The sequence below is a fragment of the Saccostrea echinata genome, unplaced genomic scaffold, assembly GCF_033153115.1.
Source record: "Saccostrea echinata isolate AGI-Se365-2 ecotype Australia unplaced genomic scaffold, CSIRO_AGI_Sech_v1 ptg000054l, whole genome shotgun sequence".
NCBI classification, from domain to species: Eukaryota; Metazoa; Mollusca; class Bivalvia; order Ostreida; family Ostreidae; genus Saccostrea; species Saccostrea echinata.
The window spans coordinates 41,696,416-41,715,000 of record NW_026889803.1 but is presented as its reverse complement, the minus strand read 5'-3'; the positions used below and the strand labels follow the sequence as shown (position 1 = coordinate 41,715,000).

At 32.3% G+C, this 18,585-nt stretch overlaps 2 protein-coding genes across 3 annotated transcripts in view; one reads left to right on the top strand and one right to left on the bottom strand.

Moving 5' to 3' along the window:
• The window catches only part of LOC133172547 (2-(3-amino-3-carboxypropyl)histidine synthase subunit 1-like), a 13,568-nt gene extending 9,748 nt beyond the window's left edge, over positions 1-3,820 (bottom strand). The window contains exons 1-5 of the mRNA XM_061307462.1: positions 3,720-3,820; positions 2,687-2,760; positions 2,066-2,135; positions 1,908-1,971; positions 1,589-1,710 (exon numbers count right to left, since the gene is read on the bottom strand). Coding sequence (XP_061163446.1) covers positions 1,589-1,710; positions 1,908-1,971; positions 2,066-2,135; positions 2,687-2,760; positions 3,720-3,819 — 430 coding nt within the window. The 5' untranslated portion in view covers position 3,820. The remainder of the gene's footprint in view (positions 1-1,588; positions 1,711-1,907; positions 1,972-2,065; positions 2,136-2,686; positions 2,761-3,719) is intronic.
• Positions 3,821-3,899: 79 nt separating this feature from the next.
• The window catches only part of LOC133171862 (eukaryotic translation initiation factor 3 subunit C-like), a 32,781-nt gene continuing 18,095 nt past the window's right edge, over positions 3,900-18,585 (top strand). Inside the window, exons 1-22 of one of the 2 annotated variants that reach the window (XM_061306653.1) lie at positions 3,900-3,984; positions 4,688-4,802; positions 5,010-5,075; positions 5,177-5,253; positions 6,542-6,657; positions 7,065-7,190; positions 7,300-7,333; positions 7,504-7,589; positions 7,860-7,990; positions 8,409-8,529; positions 8,720-8,982; positions 9,213-9,309; positions 9,407-9,519; positions 9,623-9,746; positions 10,213-10,242; positions 10,360-10,560; positions 10,745-10,870; positions 11,188-11,341; positions 11,589-11,782; positions 11,993-12,196; positions 12,415-12,583; positions 15,418-15,516. In XM_061306653.1, coding sequence (XP_061162637.1) covers positions 4,702-4,802; positions 5,010-5,075; positions 5,177-5,253; positions 6,542-6,657; positions 7,065-7,190; positions 7,300-7,333; positions 7,504-7,589; positions 7,860-7,990; positions 8,409-8,529; positions 8,720-8,982; positions 9,213-9,309; positions 9,407-9,519; positions 9,623-9,746; positions 10,213-10,242; positions 10,360-10,560; positions 10,745-10,870; positions 11,188-11,341; positions 11,589-11,782; positions 11,993-12,196; positions 12,415-12,583; positions 15,418-15,516 — 2,632 coding nt within the window. In that variant the 5' untranslated portion in view covers positions 3,900-3,984; positions 4,688-4,701. Of the gene's footprint in view, positions 3,985-4,687; positions 4,803-5,009; positions 5,076-5,176; positions 5,254-6,541; positions 6,658-7,064; positions 7,191-7,299; positions 7,334-7,503; positions 7,590-7,859; positions 7,991-8,408; positions 8,530-8,719; positions 8,983-9,212; positions 9,310-9,406; positions 9,520-9,622; positions 9,747-10,212; positions 10,243-10,359; positions 10,561-10,744; positions 10,871-11,187; positions 11,342-11,588; positions 11,783-11,992; positions 12,197-12,414; positions 12,584-15,407; positions 15,659-18,585 lie in introns of those variants that run through there. The other variant, XM_061306652.1, reaches the window with a different exon arrangement.

The window sequence follows — 18,585 nt, the reverse complement described above, 5'->3', positions numbered from 1 at the left end:
GAAATGAAGAAAATTTTTTAATACTGTCTCTCTTTTATATACCAAATAACTTTCTCATGAAAATAAGGTGTCACGAAAATCCGGTGATCTACAGAATTTGAATTAGAAAACAAGAAGCGGTGTGAAAGGTGCTAAATAATGACAACTACTACATTGTGTTTACAGTAATTACAGATCTACCACTACAATGTGTTTACAGTAATTACAGATCTACCACCACACTGTGTTTACAGTAATTACAGATCTACCACTACACTGTGTTTACAGTAATTACAGATCTACCATTACATTGTGTTTACTGTAATTACAGATCTACCACTATATTGTGTTTACAGTAATTACAGATCAACCACTACACTGTGTTTACAGTAATTACAGATCTACTATTACATTGTGTTTACAGTAATCACAGATTTACCACTACACTGTGTTTAAAGTAATTACAGATCTACCACTACACTGTGTTTGCAGTAATTACAGATCTACCATTACATTGTGTTTACAGTAATTACGGATCTACCACTATATTGTGTTTACAGTAATTACAGATCTACCACTACATTGTGTTTACAGTAATTACAGATCTTTCTTTACAAAGTGTATGGTTTTCTGTTCTGCACAATCCACTGTAATACAAGAGACAATTTTTTTTATCTTGACCTCAATGGGACCAAGAATTTTTTTTGAGATATCCAAAGGTTAAAGAAATTGTGGTTAAAAATAGATATAAAAAGAGTGGTTGGGACTTACAACTCATTTTGACATATCATGGTATTCAGGACATCGATGTTCAACTGTATATAAAACAGGAGATGTTTGTGAAACACTTATGCCCCCCCCCCCCCAAATAATTGGAATTTTTCTAAGTCCATGGGGGCATAATTCTGTCCAAAATTGCTCGATTGTACCCAAAACAGAACTTGACCTAGATATTTTTATGATAAATATGTATACCAAATTTCATTTCAGTGTGTGCAACCTCTGCGAAGAAAATAAACGGAAACTGCAAATAATTGGAATGCTTCTAAGCCCAAGGGTCATAACTCTGTCAAAAATTGCTGGATCATACCCAAAACAGAACTTGATCTAGATATTCTTATGATAAATCTGTATACCAAATTTCATTTCAGTATGTGCAACCTCTGCCAAGAAAATGAACAGAAACTGCAAATAATTGGAATTTTTCAAGTCCAAGGGGCATAACTCTGTCAAAAATTGCTCAATCATATCAAAACAGAACTTGACCTAGATATTCTTATGATAAATATGTATACTAAATTTCATTTCAGTATGTGCAAGCTCTGCAAAGAAAATGAACGAAAACTGCAAATAATTGGAATTTTTCTAAGTCCAAGGGGCATAACTCTGTCAAAAATTGCTCAATCGTACCCAAAACAAAACTTGACCTAGATATTTTTATGATAAATCTGTATACCAAATTTCATTTCAGTATATGCAACCTCTGCAAAGAAAATGAACGGAAACTGTTGGTGGACCGACAGACTGACCTACCGGCACACAGCAGCAAAGCAATATATGCCCTCCCTTCTTCGAAGGGGGCATAAATATCTTGCTTGAAATTTTATACCAAGACAGCTGTGTCCGTAATGAATCATTAGCTCAGCACCGAGAGCTCTTGCAGTGAAGTCGTCCACACAGCAAGCTCCATAGGTCACATCTCCCATGATTACTGTGTCTGCCTCAGTAAATCTAGAATAAACCAATCAAGACAATAACTGAAGATATTCATCCATCAATTAGGCTAGCTCAAATTCAATTTTTTCAAACAACTGATTTTTACATAATGTCTAATGAAAAATTACACTATATGTGCATTATTTGACCTCTTCTCACACAAAATGGTATGTACAAAAACTACAGTGCACATGTCCAGTAAGTGAACTCACTCTTCTATTATATCTGCTATTGTGCAGGCAAACATTAACAATCCCTCTGGAAACTGTAGTGCAACTGTGAAAAACCAAGAAAAAAATGTAGACTTTTTAAAAAAAAATGATTGTACTGGAATAAATTAATGATGAAGGAAAGTTTATAACTGTCTTACCTCTCTTGGCACCTGTTGATTGTATCTTCCATACTGTCTTATATATCTCAAAATTATAATTATCAGGTAGCTAAAAGTATAAATGACCATGCACATTAATCACAAAATTAAGTAAGACATATTGTAACATTGAACTGCTATAGAGAGCAGTGATTGCTTTATAATGTATAAAATTTGTTACATCCAGTTTAATATTCATGATTACTCTTTAATACCCCATGAAAAGTATGACTTTGTAATAAGCAGGCATTTACATATTAGCTGTAGTCTAATATTTAACAGGATTTAGAAAATTCCATACTGAGATAAAAATCTCAGCTCTACTTTCTTATAAAGCATGTCTACTAGGTGGAATGTGAAAGGGGGCCCAAAATATTTTTATGCAAAGATACTTAAAGAGATCTTGATATCAGGACAAAGGAATTGGATTAATCAGATATTAAGAGATACATGAAAATCCTGTGCCTTATTTTTCAAATTTTTACCTTTTTAAAAAAATTTCAAAAACATTTTTAAAGACATGGATCTTTTCTTTTCTTCACTGTACTGCCTTAAATTAAGTGTACAAAACTGAATGTAAACATATTATGTTACAGTATTGATTTCTTAAATTTTATCAACCTGCTTGACCGCATGCTGAAGTTTGGGATTATTGAGAATTTCCTCAGGAATCTGATGAGCAGCTCTCTTTATTCCTACGATGTAAAAAAAAAAATAAATAATTTTTTTAAATACTCAATTCATTATAATTTTTATTCTTAAATATTTTGACCACTTGATGTGTTGCAGATTTTTTGTATGGAAACTAAATTAACCTAAACACTTACAAAGTCACAGAGGGGCCTACAGTATGCGATTAACATTAAAGTTTGATAAAAATGGTAAAAATGGACCTTTTAAAACTAGAGATGTACTTGACATTTTTAGTTATTGCATAACCTATCAATTAATACTTGTATATTATGCCATATATTAAGAGTCTTGAAAATTTGATCTTGACCTTTAAGTTTTGTTCAAAAGAACCAATCAAAAAAATTATTCTATATTTATATTGGTAAATATAATAATTTTAAATACATTTATTACATGTGATTAGCCAAACTATGTATGATCATCACAAATCAAATATATCTTGACCTTTGACAAAATATAAAATTTACTGTCTTTTCCTTAATAGCATGAACAATGATGCTATAACACCGCCTGAAATACAATGTAAATGGGGGTGTTATTAAACGAATTTAGCATTTACAAGTATTTACAGTTTACACATACACTTTGGCTTTGACTTGAATTTGACTGAGATCATTAAATTAACGATTTTGAATGCAGCCTAAGTGTTGTTTTGACTATCAATAACTAATGTAGCATCAGTAATCAAGTTATCATCACAATGTTGACAGATGGACAGCCTACACAGATAGACATGCAGACAGTGATTACTCATCTATTATTGATATATCTTGAAGTGGAACCCAATCCACAACTTTCAATACTATTTTTAAAACATCAGACAGATACAGTGAATTGATTTGTATTGAAAATTCAATTTCTCAACAGTATGAAAGTGACAAATCATACTGGCAGAACGTGTTCCACTTGTAATACATTTATTTGATATTTCAGAGCATTTTTTTCAAAATGTTCAGTTTACCTGTAAACACTTTCTTGTTTTTATTCGCAATTACAACTTTAACATTCGATGATTTGGATTCGGATTTCTCTTTATCGCCATTGGAATCAACTAATTCCATCTTTCATGCCTTGTTCAAGTTGTTGCATTCGGAACTCATCCGAAAAAAAAAAAATCTATGTACCATCGGCATACCTTTGATTTTATCCTAAGGGAGTGACGTCACGTTGCCCACATTGTCGGTTCTCTTTTCCTCATGTTAAATAGAATTTAGTCTTATTTATAGGTAAGAATACTTTTATATTTGTTAGTAAACATGTTGAATAAGACGTGTTTGTTCTGCCTAACGTAAATGTAAGTAGTAAAGTCCAAGTGACAAAAATATGAAAACATTTTCTCACGCAGTATGGCGAAAGAATAGACCGAATTTCCTATGTCGACCATTATTTATGGTAGCAAGCAAGAAATCATAGTTGATAACACTATTAACATATATTAATGCTTTATAATTATTTAATTATTTATTGTGTATTGACCTTTATCATAATAGTTGTGAATTAAAGACAAAAATTCAGAACCACATGTATGACCATATTGTGTGGCTACACCATGTGCAGCCTTGCCAAGATGTGGATAAGAGTAAACATTTCTTATTGTTGTGGAATGAAATAAAAGACGTCTTAATCGTATAGTGGTATATTTGAGACTTGTTGTTATCTATAGAAGCGTAACGTAAGGTATTATGACGTCACAACAAAGTTAACGTTACATATACTCGCGTATAATGACACTTATGAATACTTACGATCCTGGTTTTGTTACTTCTGTTCATCAGTCCTGTACCAAAATCCTTTGTTTTCCATTGTTCTTAATGTTTTATATTGTTTACTTGTTTAAGGAATTTTTACTTCTTCCTGTGACAGAGAAAAATATTGAAAAAAAAAACCATTCAAGTAATTTGGTTTACTGCCATACATATTTGTTTTCAGATATAAAGAGGAAGATGTCCCGATTTTTTAAAGGTTCTGACTCCGAGTCGGAGAGTTCATCATCAGATGATGAGATTAATGTTCCTCGTGCAGGAACCACTGCACCAAGACCTGTGTATGTATTGCCAAAGTGGGCTGTTTTAAATTATGATATCCATTGAAATCCTACAAGTAGAGTTCTAATTTTGAACAAAGCAGTGTAATATATATAAATATGGGTTCATTTTAACTTGTGCCTTTTGTTTTACTTGAGGCATTAGATATTTTCTTTAATGACACAGTCTTTTAAATTTCTCCTCATAAGTTTTGTTTTATTTTATAGTGCTTATGCATTCAGTGATGAGGAAGATGAGCCTAAACGTATTGTACGAAGTGCTAAAGATAAAAGGTAAAATATATTTTGTAGTTGAAAAGAAAAGAAATAAGATTTGATAATATTAGTTGTTCACTATAAACAGATGCTAGACCTGTTTTGGTTTTGTTTTACAGATTTGATGAATTAAGAGAAATAATCAAGAAAATGGGAAATCATAAGAAAATCAAAGATATGGCTAGTGTGCTAACAGGTAGGATTGAGGTTTTCAGAGCAATGATGAGATATTTATACCCCATGCAACAAATTGCTGAGAGTGTAATGTTTTTGCCTCATCCATCAGTCAGTTTGTCAGTCCTGTTCTGTAAGCACAATGCCTCTTAAACGACTGGATGGAATGTGTGAAACTTTTTAGATAATAAGGACATGGTGTGGGGATATGCATATTCAAAGGAAATTCTGATTCATTTTCTTTTCTGGGAGTTATGCCCCTTTCGAACCTAGATGTTTGGCTCTGTCGAGCAGTCTTTTTTGTCAGGACAGCTCCTCTGAAATCCCTTAAGGCTTTACAGAATTTCTTGAAACTTTGTAGTAAATAAGGACATAATGTGTAGATATGCATATTTGAAAAAAAATTCTTATTCATTTTTTTTTACTGGGAGTTATTCTGAAACAGTTTGTCAGCACAACTTCTCTGAAAACCCTCAACAGAATTTTATGTAACTTTGTAGTTAATATTGTATACTGTGTAGATGTGCATATTCACAGGAAATTCTTAACGGTATTTGTTTCTTGGATGAGTGGTGGTTGTTGGGGTGGGGTGGGGGGATATTACTTTATTTGTATGCATAGCATTGCCATACATTATTTGTAGCACGTCAAGCAATGTGGAAGTGTGCCAGGGGTATGTGGGCTTGCTCACTTTTTTTTCATTTTTGTAATTGTAGGATTCCTCTTAAGAACGTTTTTTTTGAATTGAAATGGAATTGTTATTTTATTGATTATTTAAAAAAGCACCTTCCTGCAATGTGTTATCTTATCTACAAGTCATTTCAAAGCTGAAACTGATTTGAGTGACAGTATTATTTGTGCATCTTCATGGATTGAAATGGCCATTAAAAATCTGTAAATTTTCAGCTTGTCTTTAAATGTCAGTGGAAAATATTTAGAGAGCTTGAAAGTCTTGGAAGTTTTTTATGATAGAAACCATCTTTGAATTTTGTTTATTTCTGACTAGCTTGGACAGAAATTGTGATTAAAAGTTTTAGTTTGATCATTTTATTCTGTTTAACATTGAAAACAAATGTATATAATGTTGAACTGTAAAGCAACCATTATTTAATACAAGTAAAAAGAAGGTGATTATCATCCAGGACTCATACACAGGTTTAGTCAGCTAACTAAAAATCCCTTAAAATCTGGAATGAGGTTAAATTCCTTGAGGTTTATTTCTTACTGACTGCCTAAATGTTTTTGTTCCTTAACAGAGAGGACTTTTTTGTATACATGTATAAAACACTCTGTTTCTTTTTTTAATGAAGATTTTGAGGAATTAGGAAAGGCGTATGAGAAAGCAAAGAAAGTCATAGAGAAAGAAAACCAGATCCCACGCTTCTTCATGAGGTGTCTGGTGGAACTAGAGGACTTTGTTGCCGAGGTATGTCTACAGATGTTTATGTTCTTAGTTTAAGTCCTTTACGTTCCAGAACACTAAGGTAAATAAAACTTTACTGTAAACATCATATCTAGGTTTCACTGTCGTCAACCTATTTAAACTCCAGCATGAGTTGCAATGCATTACAATTTAAAATCAAGTAAAAAGATATATTAAGGATGAAGAATAAAATGTAACTTTACAGAGAAATGCTGTGATTGAAAAAAATGGATGTAGGATTTTATTTTATGTTATAAAATGAAATACAAGTTTACAGAAAAAGGGCTATGATTGAATGAAATGAATGTAGGTTTTTTAAAAAAAAAAAGATTACCTACCATAAATATATTATGAACTTACTACATGTAGTACTGTATTTTCAGTATAATTTGCCTTTTGTTTCACTGCAGTGTTGGGAGGACAGAGAGGGTAGAAAACAGATGAGTAAAAACAACGCCAAAGGTCTGACTACGCTCAGACAGAAACTGAAGAAGTACAACAGAGACTTTGAATCTGATATTACATCCTACAGAGAGGTGAAGATTGTGGGCTTTCTCCTGTAACACTTAAAATCTCAGTTATAATTTCAGTTTAAGATAATGAAAGCAGGAATATTGTCTAGTTTTGTTTTATGTCTGTTGACAGAACCCAGATGAAGGGGAAGAGGAAGAAGCTGCAGGTGAGATGCTGCACTTGTGTTTTTTTCACATAAACTAAATTTTTTTTATGACATTTAATATTCAGATACTGAATTCTTTTTGCTAAACAACCACTCACCACAAATTGTACAGTTTTTGCAAAATGGGGGTTCTTTTTTGAGAGGCTTTATCAATGAAATATTCTATTTAGATTCTGAGGAGGAAGAATTTGAGATGGAGATCCAAGAGGACTTCAGCAAATCAAGGACCAAAGAGGACACCAAGGCTGCTAAGAAGGTATGCAGAAGAGGGCTAAAACTACAAGCTACTGTAATCCAACCTCTGAAAAATTTTGCAAGTTTCAAGAGATTAATACTGCAAGTGTTTGTTGCCCTGAGCAAGTAAAACACTAACATAGTTTGAGGGAAAACACGAAACGAGACACACTTGTGGATATGATGAGACTGTCTTTAAATGAAATAATTACATGTAGCAACTCCAGCTCTGCCAACAACTATTTCTGGGATGCAGTAGTCTTTACACTTCATTAATTTCATATTGATTTAGATGGCTTATGATGATGATGAAGATGATGATGATAGCGAGTGGGATATGAGTTCTGACAGCTCCAGCTCAGAGAGTGATGGTGGAGAGGGGCCAGGCACAACAGTATACACAGCAGCCATGTTCTTGAAGAAGTAAGTCAGAAGTTCTATAATTTATTGTGCTTGTGAAATAGTTACCTGTGTCACTTGCACATGTACATGTATGTACAATCATTATTTTTTGTTCACAAGATTTCAGAAATATGATAGTTGGGAATAATTTTCATTTTCTTATGAAGTACCATAGAGTAGAATTCTTTTTAGTTAGAATTTTTGCCAAAGATCATTAAAGATTGACCATGAAATTTCAAGTTATTCCAAATAACTAAAAATTGAAATTCATGGTAACCAGTTTCCTTACAAACTTTACTGAATCAATATCTTTGAATTAAAATGCATAGGTACTCTATTGAACTGTAAAATACAGGAGAAGAAAGTTGCTTTTGATAATCTGTGGCCATGTTTAGACATTTGAGATAGACTGATCAAGTTGACGACTGCTTTTATTTAGGCAACCAGGAGAGGACAAGAAAGAGAAAAAAGACAAGAAAGAGAAAAAAGTCAGGAGAAAGAAGGAAGAAGATGAAGGAGGCGAATGGGAAGAGGTCACCAAGGGGGCACCCATGATCAAGGTCAGAAATTTTCTCAGATTTGTGAAGTATTATGTAAGTATGTGAAATTATTGTACCCTAATACATGTATATGAAAAAAATGAAACTTGTAAACCCTGATTTTAAAAAAATATTCAGTCTGGTCATATCATGGAATTCTCAGGTAAAATTTCATTCTCAAATGGCTAATTTGATCCATATTTTATTTCAGGAAGCACCCAAAATGTTTGCGAAGGACACAGAAGTAAACCATGAAGCTGTCATGAAGAAATTGAATGAAATTATTTCTGCAAGAGGAAAGAAGGGAACAGATAGAAATGAACAGATTGCATTGTTACAGGAGCTGCAAAGCATTGCTGATGCTAATAATCTCGGCCCCGCCATTTCAATGAAAATTATGTTCCACATTATCTCAGCTATTTATGATTACAACCCTAACATTGCCACCTGCATGAGAACTGAAATGTGGGAAAAGTAAGGGAAAGTTTCTTATTCAAAGATTAGATTTATTTCAATAGTTTCTGGTCAATTTTATCTTAGGATACATAGAGGATATTCAGTATATAGAATTTATTTCACAAGTGGGACAGGATTTTTTTTTTTATATTTTTTTACGAGTACCAAAGAGTGGACAGGTCTAGTTTTTTTTTTTTTAAGGAGAAGTGTACAATATCTTGCTTAAGCCTGTGAGTTGTTCTCTATAGGTGTCTGAACACTGTTGGTGAGTTACTTGACATGGTGGAAGCCAACTCAGATATTGTCATTGGTGAAAATGTGCTGGAAGAAAGTGAAAATGTCACAGTAAGTGTTTAGAAGTTTTCAGCATAACGATGCAAACAAGAAGATTTCCGACATTTCTGAGATTTATATATATCGGTTTTGAAAATTCGTTCTTCAGACTCCTCCATACAGAATCAGGGGATGTGTTTTAACAGTGGTGGAGAGAATGGATGAAGAATTCACCAAAATGTTACAAGCTTGTGATGCCCACAGCACAGAATATGTTGACAGGTATATATTACCAATTATCATTATTTTTACAGAGACAGTTTTAATTGACTCCTTTAGTCCACAAAGATAGCTGGGTGTAATGTTTCTTGTAAAATGTTTGCAGACTGAAAGATGAAAAAGCAGTGTGTGACATACTAGATCGCCTGCAAGCCTACACTGTTCCCAGAGGTACCACAGAGGAGATTTGTCGAGTTTATCTCAGAAGAATAGAACACATGTATTACAAGGTAATTACTGTCCCAAAATAAGATTATTTCCTTAAAATCACACCCAAGGATACAGAGTTAGAAAGGGGCTTAAGAGAATGATGGAGATCCAATCAACAAGCTTTCTTTTTGTCCATTACTACATTTATGGATTTAAATTAGTTAGAAAATACTAGCTAAGTGCAAGTACATTTTCAAAAATGCAAGGCAAAATTACTGTGAAATCAAAAATTTTACAGGTTATCTTAAATTTCTCAATTGACCATGTGCACTGTGTTCAAAATGGAGAAACTCTTGGTACTCTTATTTGATCTGTACAAGTTGACAAAGATTCACAGAGAAAATTCTTGTATACCTAGCTCTAAAAATGTTATACATGAACATGTTTAAAGTATGGTAATCTAAGTGATGTGAAATTCTCTTTTTTCACATTTAATGTAATTGATAAAAAACACTTTAATAACTGATGTTTTGATTTATTTTTTAGTTTGATCCTGAAGCATATGATAATCCACAGGTAGGCACATGTACCTTGATATTAAATGTTGCTGCTGAAGTATTTAGTATAAAGCATCTAAATCTTTGCACTGCAAAGAATATTATCACTCTTACATAATATCTTGCTTATTTGTAGACTGAAAACAAAACGTTTCAAGAAATGGAAGAGATGTGTAAGTTTATTTATGCCAAGGATTTGACAGACCGACTCCGAACGCGCTCCATGCTATGTCAGATTTACCACCAAGCTCTCCATGATCGATGGTACGAGGCCAGAGACTTGATGCTCATGTCACATCTTCAGGACACAATACAACACTCAGATGTCCCTACACAGGTGTGCTAAAAGTCATCGTTAAAAATCAACAAATATTTCCCTATTTTGATAAAATATTTATATTGCTCTGACTGTTTTAACATTGGGCTTGTTTTTGGGGGTATTTACATGTATTTTCTTTTAAATATACTATTGTTCAGAATATGTCTGTGAAATTCAGTTCTACATATTATTTGTTTTACAGATTCTCTACAACAGAACAATGGTGCAGTTAGGACTGTGTGCCTTTAGAAAAGGAATGATCAGAGATGCCCACAATGCTTTAGTGGACATTCAGAGCGGTGGTCGAGCCAAAGAGCTCTTAGCACAGGTAAATGTAATTTTTTAGAAAGGGGGAGTTGGTCAAGCCAGGGAGCTGTTAGAATACATGTAATGTTGTCGATGTTGAAAGGTAAGGGTGCTTGAGCTAGAAAGCTGCTAGCACTAATTATAAGGAGTAGAGCCAGCAACTGAGATGCACATTTACAAGTATTGAAAAAAAAATAACCCTAAAAACCAGAAGTTGGTAGTAATGAGATACACTTTGTTAAAATTTTACTTAAATCTTATCATAAACTTAATGAGGATAAAGAATTGAGTTAGATGATTGGTAGTTTTAGTGACACTGACAAGTAAATGTTTTTATAGGGCCTCCTGCTCCAACGTCAGCATGAGAGAACTCCAGAACAGGAGAAGATAGAGAAACGCCGTCTGCTGCCATACCACATGCACATTAACTTGGAATTACTGGAATGTGTCTACCTTGTGTCAGCCATGTTGATTGAAGTACCCTACATGGCAGGTCAGTATTTTTGCATCCTTCCTTTTATCGGAAATCATATGTGAACTTACAATTTTTGAGTCACCTGTTCGTTTTTTTTTCCTTGTCATTAGTTGTCAGTCATACTTGTACACTTATATAATGAGTAGTCTTATTTTTGGCTCTGAAAACCACTGTGCTATCAACTTGCCTCAAACCATACTTGGTTGATGGGGATTCAACTTCATTCAACTGAAAATAAGATTTCATACAAATTTTCTGACTTCAGCCCATGAGATGGATGCCCGAAGGAGAATGATCAGTAAAAACTTTCATCATGTGATGAGGATGAGTGAGCGCCAGGCTCTGACTGGTCCCCCAGAGAGTATGAGGGAACACGTAGTAGCTGCGTCAAAAGCCATGAAGACTGGAGACTGGAAGGCATGCAAGAACTTTATCCTGAACGAGAAGATGAATGCTAAAGTAAAACTCCATTTTACAGAATTTAAAATGCCAAGCAATTTAATTTGGATTGCATTTACATAGTTATAGCACTCACACTTTTAAAATGTACATGTATTGTGAAGTTAATGGATTCAATGAATTATGTTTATAACAACTCAAAGTAATAGTCTTTTGCATGTTTTACTGTATGTATTTATGCAACACTAACTGGAATTTCCTGTTGTGTAGGTTTGGGAGCTTTTCTATAAGAGTGAGACTGTACAGGAGATGGTGACGGGTAAGATCCAGGAAGAGAGCTTGAGGACATACCTGTTTACCTACAGTAGTGTGTACGACTCTCTCTGTCTACATACACTCTCTGACATGTTTGAGTTGGACAAAGGAGTCGTTCACTCCATTATGAGTAAAATGATCATCAATGAAGAACTCATGGTAATTCATACATCATAGAGAGAGAGAGAGAGAGAGAATTTAAAGTTTAAAATTTTTCATTTTGCCAAATTTTGATAAATGGAAGGGAAAAAATTATTCTGCAATTTGGTTACACTGTCTCCTTAATTAAATATAGCAAAATTTAATGTATTAAGTTAAGCATTGTTAATTATGTAAACATGACATTACATATAAGGACAAGTAAATTCCCCTTGCAGGCCTCTCTGGATGAGCCCACTCAGACTGTCATCATGCACAGGACCGAGCCTACTCGTCTCCAATCCTTGGCCCTACAGCTGTCAGAGAAGGTGTCCTCCCTGGTGGACAATAACGAGAGAATCATGGAACTCAAGCAGGGCAACCTCTTCTTTCAGAAGTCAGGGGGAAGTAAGTGGAAGAAAATTTCAGTCACTTTAGTGTGTTATTGTGTGGGTATTGAATTATTAATTTTACTTACTTTATGGATTTCAAATTATACTAAAGGTTGTTTCAGAAAGATTTTCTTGTCTAAGGAAGAGGGAGGGCAATGCAATGTTTCATACTCAGAATATCTGTGGCAAATCCTAGAAAAGTTTGCTTTATGTGTTCAAATGTGTAGATTTAGTTGATGATATGTAAAAAAAAAAATAATAATAATAAATTTCTAACTCTTGCACATACATGTTTATTTGCATCTTCACAATCTGCTTATTTCTAAACCATATGAATATAAATACCAGTATAAGTCAGCTATGTATAGTAAAGTTTAGGCCCCTTTTAGCTTTTTTAAATGCTGGCATGTCAAAGCATAGTAGTGATTAATCTGATGATATTGTAGACTTACTCTCTTTGATTTAACACCATGGTATATAAAGGGGTGAGTGCATTAACATTGTTAACATTTGGTGAGTGGTGCATGCTGGGATACCAAATGTCCAAATAGCTTACTTTTTCATGTTTATTCCATTACTTGTGTTTTATATTCTCTGTATTTAAATACATATACAGTATCTACTATCACAAATAGTGATAAGAAGGGAATTTTTCTTTACATTTTTGTCCAATTTTTACATTTTAAGGAATGAAATGTAAAGAAATATATTTCAAATAAACATTTCTAGCATGAAAGGTTAGGTGGCTTTTCTTTCAAGAACAATCTTCACTCTGTCTTGGTTTTGATTTCTTTTTTACTTTGATATTTTTTTATTTAATATGTCATGAAAACTGATTAAAAGGAACTATTTTGGGGAACAGTAGTCTGAAGCCTACAGGTTCTTTGTTTTATTTTTACTTTAAAAAAAAAAAAAAAAACTTTACCGATAGCCATTTCAGACTGACTTTAGGCTGATGAACATTTATCAAGAGAGGGAAAACTGAATTTCAAAGGCACATAGAAGTATACCTACCATATAGAGAAATATTTACAATTTTTTAGCTCACCTGAGTCAAGGGCTCAGTCGAGCTTTTTTTTGTTCAAATCATGTCCCGTGGCTAGAGCAGAACCATGATATGAGATAGAAGTTTTACATAGGAAAATATAGGAAAAAATCTATAAAAATCTTCTTTTCAAGAACAGCAAAGTCATAATCAGTCAAATTACATGCATGAAAGCAACCTCAGGTAGATTCAAGTTTGTTCAAATCAATACCTCTTGGGTAGGTTTGAGCTACAGTAGTTTTACAGTAGTTTTACAAAGGAATATTATGGAAAATCTCAAGAATTGCAAAGTCATAATTAGTCTTATTTAAATGGAAGCCTACTCGGGTAGTGTAAATTCAAGACTCCCTGGGGGATAGGATGGGGCCACAATAGGAGATCAAAGTTTTATGTAAGAATACAAAAGAAAAAATCTTTCTCTGATGAACAGCAAAGCCATGATAAGGCATATTGATGTGCAAGCATCCTCAAGTAGTTTAGATTCAAGTTTGTTCAGATCAAGGTCCTTAAGAATAGGTTGAGACTACAATAGGGGATCAGAGTTTTACAAAAGAGTTCATGGGATAAAATCTAAATAAAGGAGTTGCAAGATTTTGCCAAATATTATCAATAAGCAATACATACCCGGTACCTAAGATGTGTGGAGTAGATTTTACATTATGCATGTGTACAGGAAACAGCAGGACTGTGTTGATGGTATTGAGCATCCCAGTGCTGTGTTGATTTAACTTAGAATACATGTAAATTGTAACTCATTTAGGGCTAGATTTTGGTCCACAACATGAGGTCAAAATATTTATGAGGTTAAAGAGGGAATTTAAACAAAAAAAAATCTGCTGTCCCAAAGTGATTCGGGTGAGCATTATGGCTTGGGGGCTTTTGTTGATACTTTTGTCATCAAGATTATCTTGATGTAGTATACTCTTTTATCATATATATGGACATTTTCTTTGGGCCTTGTACTATTGTTCCCACAAAGAGATTCTTTGAATTAAAAAGTGAAGAATTGAAAAGCACAGTGCATTACATGTGTATCTTAATTACAAACATTGCATTAATCATCAAAACAGGATACACCTGTTTAAAAAACAGGCTCTGTGAATATTGTACTTAGTAATCTCAGTAAAGAAAACACTGTAAATCACATACATTGTTTGTGAAAAAACTTCATTTTATAGAAATTTTTCAAAATTTTTTAGGTGCAAAAATAATTTTTCACTTATGATTAAAAAAATTAACTCCTTACAAATGTTCCTTATAGGATACAAGAAAATAAATATATTTCAGGAAAAAAAAATGTTGCAACAGTATAGTGAAAGAAAAGTAAAACTGAATTGTATAACGATTTAGTTCTTGTGCATTATATGGATATGCAGTTGAACTTCGGTATCTCGAACACCAATATCTCAAATTCCATGGATATGTCAAAGTGATTTGGAAGTCCCAACCCCTTATTCTTTAAGTATTTTACCCTGGATATCTCAAATCTTCGGATATCTCGAAATTTTTTCTCAGTCCAATTGAGATCGAGATGATGAGGTTTGACTGTATATCAATGTTTGAATACCAGCAAACATCTGGATTGGACGAGTTATTTTGTAAATGTATGCCATGTACATGTATATGAATAAGTTCCTGTTGATGGGGATATAGCGAGAAATTGCTGTATGTTTGGTGATGGCAGATAGTAATGTACATTATTGAATACTGACACACTTTAAAGCCACATTGACTCCTATACTAAATTCTGTCAGAATAATACATGTAGTTGTAATATGTTTGTTTGTATTTTTAGCACAAGACAGACAAGATCGATTCCAGAGTAATTACCAGCAAAACCGTTCTCAGAATTGGCAGGACAGAAGAAATCAACGTCAGAATTATTCACAGAGAACTTATTAATAGTGCTAGAATCATGTCGATCTGACTTTTAGAAAGATGCATTAATGGAATTTGAGTTAAAGACATTAAATTATAACTTCATATGAAAATATTAATTTAAATTGTAAATTGACAATTTTGTCTAAAATAAATCTCTTTTCAAAATCCAGTGTTATTTTGTTCCAAAGTTGTATCAGCAGTTCCTTTTTCAATACATGTATTGAGTATGCTATGAAAGATCAGATTGATATAGCCTTACCAGAGCGAAAGGCTCAATGAGATACCATTTAAGTAGAAATTTTAGCGAGAAGCAAATTTAGCAATTTATCCCAAAAAAATTGATATAAGGGTGAATTAAAAAAAAAATGACCACCAAACTGAATTTTTTTGGCAAAATTCAACTACTTATAACATATTTTTCACTTATATCATCATATTGTAAATGCATTCTAGTTTAAAATCCTGAAGTGGCAATAGAATAGACAATTGGATTAAAAAGTTTCAGAATTTTTATTAGTAAAATTTCTTTTGAAAAAAGAAAATATCATTACACCTTAAAAGACTTTCTAAAATACATAATCACAAGAAATTATAGTTTTTTATGCTTCAAAATGGTAAAAGGGGTATAAATGATTAAATCTAGACCTTGAATGAGTATCTTCTCTTGTACATGTGACAAAAAAGTGTCTTTTTGATTGTTATTTTACATTTTTTTTTCAATTCTGGTTTGAAAAGTTTTAATAAGAAAAAAATATGAAGCAATAAAATTCCCCAAAATTCACTTTTTTGTCCGTTCAAGTCAATTCTTTAAATCTAAGCCAAAAAAGAATTGTTATATACGAGTTCTCTTACGAAAAATACTAGATTCTGAAGTGACCCTATGTTACATTATTGTGTTGCACTCCTGACATCTGATATGTATTTTATTTAACACTGTTTTAAAAATTATAACACACAATAACCCATTCTTACTTTGAAATCAATTTGTCATGTTGATATTTTTCATCGTTTACAGCAGGTTTTTCATATTTTGAAGACCTTAAAACATGATTATTTGCAAAGTGTAATATATATAAATTGTATCTAAAATATATGTGAAATGATGAAAACTATTCCCTGAATTGACTGTAAAATTTCTGTAATTTGTTGATAGACATAGTGTTTTGAACATCAAATAGTATCAAGCATTTTTTTCAACTTATTTTTTAGTAAAGATAGTTAAAAAGCATTGGTAATTATGAAGCAGTTTTGTTGCACTCCTGACTGCAGTAAAGTTTAAAATAAAAACCATAGAACACAAAAATTCATAAAGTGTGGGCAGCATCAAGTGGTAATGAAATTGTGCAATGCTTATAGCCCAATACTTCATAATTAAAACAGATGAAAGTATTTAAAATTCGCATTTTATCTGGAATTATACCCTATTTTATGCCAAAAAACTAGCTTAAATGTATATTTAGAAGATAAAATATATTTTAAAGCATATTTTCCTTTAAAAGACAAACACAGTAACCCACCAGAAAAATTCTACTCATCATTTTTTCTTTATTTTTATTCTTATTGGATGATTTATAATTCTAACATATTTGTTGCACTCTTGACCAAAAGCATTGGGGCCTTTAAAGTAGAATTGTGAAGTGAAAATTACATAAGATCTTGTTCTGTTGTTTCAGTGAAGTTGAGGAGGAATTACTTGAATTTTATGACAATGTTTTAGTGTGTTTATTTTTAACGTTCATTAAAAAAATCACAAAATAGATAAAAACACATCTGAATTGATAAAATTGAAAAAGGAAGGATTTTAATAATAAAACTCTCAATAATTTAGCACCAAATTATACAAAAAGATCATTATTAATTAATGAATGCTTCTAAGCATGAATAGAAGTCTTTTCGTCACACAACTTGAATCTTTAAAAAAATGTGTTGCACTCCTGACCATAGAAATATGGATCTGAAGCACAGACTGATCCTGTAATTGATAAATCTATTTGGTAAAAATGTTCTTTGTGTCTTTATTTTCCAAAATAAAAATCAGAAAATCATATAATGATAACAGTTTTTTCATGCTTGGGAGCAAAACATCAAATGTTGCACTCCTGACATTTTTGGGTATGCACATATACTTGACTCTCATTATAATGCTGCTTGTGATTTATATAACATTTTTAAGTTTTAAAATGTATATCAGTTATTATTTTACACTTCCAAAATTCTTTTTTGTCTTAATTTTCTATCAGAATTTTACAATTGATGTTTTTTTGGCAACACTACATTTTTTCTGTTGCACTCCTGACATGGTATAACATTTTTTTAAACATCAGCCATGACTACAACCTGATTAAACAAAAGTTATGACAGTCCACATTTAAAGCTCAATACTTTGAATATTATCAGGAAAGTCTTTATTTTCAACATGAAGCATTATTTTTTATTTCACAGATCTCCAAAAAATATTGAAATTTCAAAATGTCACAAAAAAGTGTTGCACTCCTGACAATTTTAGCATCATTTTTGGGCATAACATTTTTGTTAATTGAGATATCAATGAGATATTTGACAGGTATTTAGACACTATCTGAAGACATATGCTGAGACATAGAAATCTGTTTTCATTGCCTGTATTTTTAGTGTGGGTTGATAAATATGTGTTTGGTCATTTTTTTTTAATTCACCCATATATCTTTAGTGAGAAGTAATTTTAGCGATTTTATAATGTCAATAGAACAAGCTATAACAAACGATATGGAATAAATTGTTAGCGATATTTAATTTTAGCAATCTCAGAACCCTCGCTAATAATGCCAAAATTGAATCCTTGCTAAAAATTCTGCTTAATTATATGGTATTCTAATTGAAATTTGTCATCCATCTTTCAATCTGTAAATATTGCAAGTTTTACTAACTCTTCTCTCAATAAATTTGAGCTACTTTAAGATGTCAATGTTTTTTTCCAACGGGCCTCTTTGTTATAAAAGACTGTAGATTTCATCAGGAAAACCAATGATTGATTCATTTGGTACTAAATACTCCTTAATTTTAAATTCCCAGTGTAATTTTTCAGTAAGGTGTCATGTAACTGTGGTAGGGAT